Genomic DNA, 6,781 nt, shown 5'->3' with positions numbered 1-6,781 from the left:
GTGCTTGTAATGTCCAGGCCCTTCTCCTCAGTCACTCTTCTGCCGGTCAGGTCTCTGTACATGTTGTTCCACCCTGCTGATGAGCCTTTCAAACAGGACAGGATGCGGGGCATTCCCCTGCATACCCCACCTTTACCTGGCTTCCTGGTAAAGCATGACCCATTCATGAAAACCCTCTGAGGTCCATCATCCAACCAGCTTTTTGCCCATCTGGACGTCTACTGCAAATCCACTACTCTCCTGTCCTCCACAAGAGCAGGTCTTCTATCAGAGAAGGCAATCAGGTGGTTTAGGAGTGATTTACCTTCTGTAAATCCATGCTGACTGTTCCCAGGCACCTTCTTCATGTGCCTAGAAATGTGGCCAGAGAGCACTGGCTCCATGACACACTCCTCATCAGAGTGAGGCTGAATGGCCTGCAGCTCCCCAGGTTGTCCTTCTGGCCTTTTTTCAAGATGGGCACAGCGTATTCCTTCTTCTGCTGATTGCGACGTCCCCTGCTCGCCACAACCTTTCAAAGATGGTAAAGAGCAGCCTTGCTCTGTCAGCGTCCATGGATGCCGGCCATCCAGTCCCAGAGAATTCTATGAGCTGAGTTCTAGAGACTTAGGCACTGTGTGTTGGTTTTCTCCTCAGGTCTCCTAATTCTAGGCACAACAACTCAGGAGACTTTGTTGGTGAAGATGGAAGCCAGGAAGGACTTGACTTCCCCAGACCTATCTATAACCTCTTTTACAAGAATCCCTGCCCCTTTCAGCAGGGAGCCCACATCTCCTTGTTTATTCTTTTACTACTACTGAAGCGGTAGCAGCTCTTCTTCCTTTCCTTCACATCCCCTGCACATGTCTCTATCCAGGGGACCTTTGGCTTCCTGAACACCATCCCTACTTTGCTGCACAATATTTCTAAATTCCTCCTTTGCAGCCTCTCCCTTCTTCCCCTTTGTGTATGCTGCCTTACTGCCTTGGAGCTCATGTGTGAGCTCCCTGTTTAGCCAAGCTGGGCTCCAGAGACGTCTACTAATTTTACAAACTGTTCATTTGGAGCATTCTTGTGCTTGACAGGTGCTGTCCCTAATTACCTGCTGGCTTTCCTGAGCTCCACTGCCCTTCAGAGCTGCCTCCCTTGGTCCATCCCATGCAAGAGCTCCATACATCCAAGCTGCCTCTTCACACATAGGGCATCTCCCTCCTGATGTTCCCTGGTGGTCTCTCCTGAAGAACTTGCATTCTGTCACTGAAGGACTCCATCATGCGAGTGATCCCACCACATCTCAGCTATTCCAACCATGTGGCACTCCTGTGACAGCTTGTGCATCTCCATTTACTCCTGCCTGCACCCCAGGCGGCATGTGTTTGCATATATGTTGGCTTCAGCACCTCAGCTGTGGCACCGATTGAAGATTTGTTACAGGGAAACATGGTACCAAGGACCTCATGTATGCGAAGACTTTGACTGCAAGTGGTGACATGCTGGCATGGCTAGCAGGTGGCAATGTAGTGGTGAAAGGAGGTTGCCACTGAGAAAGTAAACCCTGCAGTGCCCAAGTCCAGGGAGAAACAGAGCTGGGCCATGCAGGAATGGCAGGAGAGAGATTTGCTCCCTGAGCTGACTCTGCAGCATCATTGGGCCTCTGACAAACTTCTTGAACCAATCTGCAGGAAGGACAAGGTGCCACTGAAGAAGGCCCTGGGCCTGGGCAGCCTGTGATCCAGACACCCTGAGGTCATCATTTGCCTTGTCCCTGGTTAAATCATCTGGTGGGGTAAAAAGATGTTCAGGGGGAGGACAGCTGGAAGGGTTTGAGAGTACTGAGACTAGAAGAGAGACCTTGGTGTGACGGGCCTCCCATTTATGAGGCATACTTGGATGCAGACAGTACAGACTTTGCCTAAAGGCAGTGTTGGAGATTCATTTGTTTGGGCACAGGTAGGGAACCCAAGATGTCCTGGGGTGCTTGCCCAGCAGCAACTCCAAAGGGGCATGGTTTTCCTTTAGGCCCCATGCTGTATCCGCTAGAGACATGTGGTTGTGCTGGACAGCCCAGGCATCCCACATGGCCCTGCAGGCCCATTTCTATGTCATTAAATCAAGTGTCTGCACTGAATTACATTAGCTGTTTGTGTTTGTAACATTGGAATTTTCATATGTCTCAGCTTCATAGTGAGCAGGGCTCCAGTTGTAGTAGGCATCTAATGTCATTTCAGATGGCCAAGGCAATTCCCCACCTGGCCCCCACCTGATGCTCTAGGAGGATGCAGGTCTCACAGCTGTTCCATCAGAGCAAGCAGACACTGGCACATGCCTGGGACCACCTCTGTCTCTTCAACTGTCACTAGGTGTTTGTGTGTGAGCAAATGACTCCCACCCTCCATCTCCAGTGATTGCAATGGGAGCTTAGACAAGGAGCTCCCATGCAGACCTCTATGTTGTGCTCACTTCAGTTTTGGCAAGGGGAATCCCACCCCCTGTGTGTGGAGTTCATGGGAAGAATCTGAATCCCACTGCATCCTGGGGGCTTCTAAACCAGCATCTGATGTCCGGATTGACTCATCTGAATCAACACCTGAACCATGTGTCAATGAGCTCCCTTCTTGTCCCTGTCTAGGTGTCCTGCCTAGTGAAGAGATGTGAATCGAGGCTTCCAGTGTGGGACATTTCCACCTCTCATAGATAGCCATCCTCTGATGAAATAAGCTGCAATGTTGAAATCAGTCCCTCTGCCCGCTTTAGAAAAGGACTATAGGTGATTATTTTAGTTTATTGCAGTGAACATTTCCCAGGAGGAGAGAGCACAAGGGACAGAGAAATTCAGGCCTTCAGCTGGGCCTCTGCTCCTGAGTGGGGCCAGGCTCCTGGGATGGAGGGAGCTCATGGCAACCTGGCAGCACTGCCCAGACACAGCTGTGTGCAGGAGCAGCTCCTCTGCCAAGAGCATCAGGGCTGCGGGCACTGCCTGCTGCTGCTGCTGACATGAGCTGAGAGAAGGCAGAGAGAAGTGGAAGGCAGTGTGGAGTGGGAGGACAGAGGAGAGCTGCTTGTGGGAGAAATCTTCACAGCCCTTGACACGGTAAGTCTGCTACTGAGGTTCCAGGAAGGGTCTTCTAAACCCATCTCTCCCCCCCCTCCCCCACCATGATTTTAAAGATTGTTCTCCTGGCTTCTCCTTTGCAGAGGAGGAGGAGATGCTTTAGAGCACAGATTCCCTACCACACTATTACAAGGACAGGGCATCACAGCTACTTCCTTCCAGGACTGGTGCAGGGGAGTGAAGCCTGGGTGTGTACACATCTGCCCAGGGCTGTAATTCAGAGCAGTGTCCCTGTGACCCAGGGTGCTGTGTGCCCAGGGCAGTGACTCTTTCACCCGTGAGGGTCAGCACTCAGCCTGCCCAGGGAGCTCCCCCATAGCGCTGCAGGGAGAAGCTCTGGGTGGGAGGCGAGACCCCCAGCAGGGCAGGTTCAATCTCCCATTGAGATGGTGCTGCATGGGTCAGGGTTGCTCACAGCTCCAGCTCACCCCCAGAACATGTCTGGAGGGGTCTTTTCAAGAGGGCACTCATGGCAGGCTTACCTGAAAGCGGAGGCACTCTGCTGAGGCTCTGATTTTGTTTTGTATCTTTGGCAGGGCACACATCAGAAAGGATGTTTTACGTTTAGGTGACTGAAGGAGAGTTCTGCAGTGTTACTGTGAGGGATCAACAGGTCTGCAAGGATCCCAGAAAGTTCCTTCATCTGCCTTTTTACCTGCAGGCAGCAGCAATATCCCCTTTGCAGCTCTCATCATTCTCATCATGCTGAGTCTCACCTACCTGCTCCTTAGGTCCTGCAAACACAGAGATGCCCCTGGGCAGTGCCCTTTTGCCACAAGGTTTCCATAGGGTAGAGCCAAAAGCCCAGTGGGTGGGATTGGGTCTGTGAGCACTGACAGGGGAGAGATGTGGGGACAGAGACAGAGCTCCCAGTGGGGACAGCTCCAGGCAGCTGGGAGATGCTCAGGAAATGCTAGGAAGGTGCCCACAGAAACACTGTGGTAGGCTGGATTCAGGCAGCTCTCTTGTGGTCCTTCACTGTAGATGTCTTCCTCTGAGCAAGCCACCCTTTTCTTCTCTCCCACCCAACACAGCCCTCCCTCTGCTCTGACAGTGAAGGGATCTAGGGCATCTTTCACCTCCTTGGCAGTCAGATTTCCAGAAAGCAGAGCTGCCTCTCTCCTGCCACGTGCCCATTTCCCACTGCAAGGCAAAGGGGCTGCGAACGACTGCCCTGGGAGGACACACTGTCTAGGAGGTGCAGTCTGGGGAAGGTGCCCCTCTGTCTCTCTCTCGCTCTCTCTCCTCCCCTGGCAGCAGGGTCACAATGTTTCTCCTTGTTTCTCTGCCTCTCCTTTCTGCTCTTGTACTTGCTGTCAGCTGGGGGTTCAGCTACAAATTCAGACACCCACCCTGAGGTCCTGCCATGGAGGTGTCTGCATAGGGGCGAGGTGCTCAAACCATGTTTGAACCTCGGGGCTCTTGGCAATGCGGTCAGAGGGGCTGAGGAAGGAGCTGACTCTCCTTTTAGGAGACCCCATTCTCAGGACATGTGAATGTGTCTTTATGGTGTCCTGGTGGGTTTTCAGGCTGCCCTCCAGAAGGGCACAGCTCTCCCATAGGATCTTAGCAGCATTGGAGAGCCATTTCAAGAAGGTCAGGAGATGCTAACACCACAAAATGCTCCTGAGCAGCTTCATATGTGTGCAGCTGAAGTGGACCTGACATTTCCTCAGCTAGAATGGGAGTGGTGAGAATTTCCTCAGCTATCAGCACTAACCTTACAGAGTCCTTGGTCTGGTCATGTATGTCAGCAGCAATGCCCTGTTCTCTCCATCACATCTGCACCTCAGGCTGCGAAAGAGTGCAGAGTTATGAGAACTGTGCTTTGAAACCAGCCTCCCTTGATCTCATCAGAGTCCAGTATCATTTTTAGAGTAACTTGTGGGTGAAATCATCCTCCGGGTAACACAATGCAAGCACAGGGCAGCTGGGAACAAGATGGATGGGCTCAACAACACTCCTGACTCTGCACTAAGCAGCAGAGAGCCCATTTTCCTCTCTGGTCTGTCTAATGCTCATGCTTACAGCAATAAAAATATCTCTCCCTACAAAGAACACTCACCAGATGTGCTGGCAGAATCTAAAAAACTCCAAACAAAATAATAATAAAAAAATAGTAAGCCTCTCTGCTGCAGCCCAAACTCTTTAGAACTGTTTGTGAGGATATTAACAGACCTTTTCCATTAAAGGTGGACATCCTTTGACATCAACTGTGAAAATCAGAGCTGTCCCAAACCAGTCCCATATGCCCACTGCTGTAGATTGGGACAGGCCCCTACTCCTCCCAGCACACTCAGCTGGAGCTGAAGCTGACAAGCTGAACAACGAAAAGAAATCTCTCAGTATTGTGGGTGGGTGGGGGGGCAAGTTGGGGGAGAAAGTATTACTATGAAAAACTGAATGCTTTTCTCAGAGAAAAAATCGTCTTAACTTGTCCTTGTCTTTTCCTCCATGAACAGTCCCCCTGTACCCCAAAGGAGCAAATGTCCAACAGCAGCTCCCTCAACGAGTTCCTCCTCCTGGCATTTGCGGACACACGGGAGCTGCAGCTCTTGCACTTCTCACTCTTCCTGGGCATCTACCTGGCTGCCCTCCTGGGCAACGGCCTCATCATCACAGCCGTAGCCTGTGGCCACAACCTCCACACCCCCATGTACTTCTTCCTCCTCAACCTCTCCATCCTGGACCTTGGCTGCATCTCCACCACTGTTCCCAAATCCATCGCCAATTCCCTGAGGAACACCAGGGCCATTTCCTACTCAGGATGTGCTGCCCAGCTCTTTTCTGGTGTCTTTTTCATCTTGGGTGAGTATTCTCTCCTCACTGTCATGGCCTATGACCGCTACATTGCCATCTGCAGACCCCTGCACTACAAGACCATCATGGACAGCAGAGCTTGTGTCAAAATGGCAGCAGCTGCCTGGAGCGGTGGTTTTCTCCATGCTCTCCTGCACACTGGGAACACATTTTCAATACCACTCTGCCAAGGCAACACAGTGGACCAGTTCTTCTGTGAGGTCCCACAGATCCTCAAGCTGTCCTGTGCAGACTCCTACCTCAGGGAAGTTGGGCTTCTTGTGGTTAGTGCCTCTTTAGTCTTTGGGTGTTTTATTTTCATTGTGCTGTCCTACGTGCAGATCTTCACTGCTGTGCTGAGGATCCCCTCTGAGCAGGGCCAGCACAAAGCCTTTTCCATGTGCCTCCCGCACCTGGCCGTGGTCTCCCTGTTTGTCAGCACTGGCATGTTTGCCTACCTGAAGCCGCCCTCCCTCTCCTCCCCATCTCTGGATCTGGTGGTGGCTGTTCTGTACTCAGTGGTGCCTCCAGCAGTGAACCCCCTCCTCTACAGCATGAGGAACAAGGAGCTCAAGGACACAGTGAAGAAACTCATTGAGGTGGTACTAGTTCAGCAGCAATGAGCTGCCCATCTCTCCTCACAAGCAATTCCCAGTTTACCTCAGAAAGTTCTTGTGCTTTGGGAGTTCTGTCTGTGACAGTCATGTTTGTGCACAAATGTTTGAATGCATCCCACTTCTCCAGGAGCACAAATCCCATGCGTCTGTCCCAGAGGCCTTCTGTAAATCTGTAGATCATGGTGTCAGAGCTGGCCTCCCCTGCAGCATCTCTGTAATAAAAGGGGATCTCCTTATTCCTGTGCCTGAATAATGGGCTCTTCTTCCCAAGTTG

At 51.7% G+C, this 6,781-nt stretch overlaps 1 protein-coding gene across 1 annotated transcript; it reads left to right on the top strand.

Annotated features, from left to right (window-relative positions):
- Positions 1-5,958: 5,958 nt before the first annotated feature.
- LOC135326357 (olfactory receptor 14A16-like) lies at positions 5,959-6,513 on the top strand (the record flags this gene model as incomplete). Its single annotated transcript, XM_064504240.1, has 1 exon — positions 5,959-6,513. A coding segment is annotated over one exon (555 nt), but the record flags the coding sequence as incomplete, so codon positions are not given.
- Between the last annotated feature and the right edge of the window lie 268 nt (positions 6,514-6,781).

This window comes from Dromaius novaehollandiae, unplaced genomic scaffold (assembly GCF_036370855.1).
Source record: "Dromaius novaehollandiae isolate bDroNov1 unplaced genomic scaffold, bDroNov1.hap1 HAP1_SCAFFOLD_27, whole genome shotgun sequence".
Taxonomy (NCBI): Eukaryota; Metazoa; Chordata; class Aves; order Casuariiformes; family Dromaiidae; genus Dromaius; species Dromaius novaehollandiae.
Note: the sequence above shows the minus strand (reverse complement) of the source record. Positions and strands in the feature narration are given on the sequence as shown.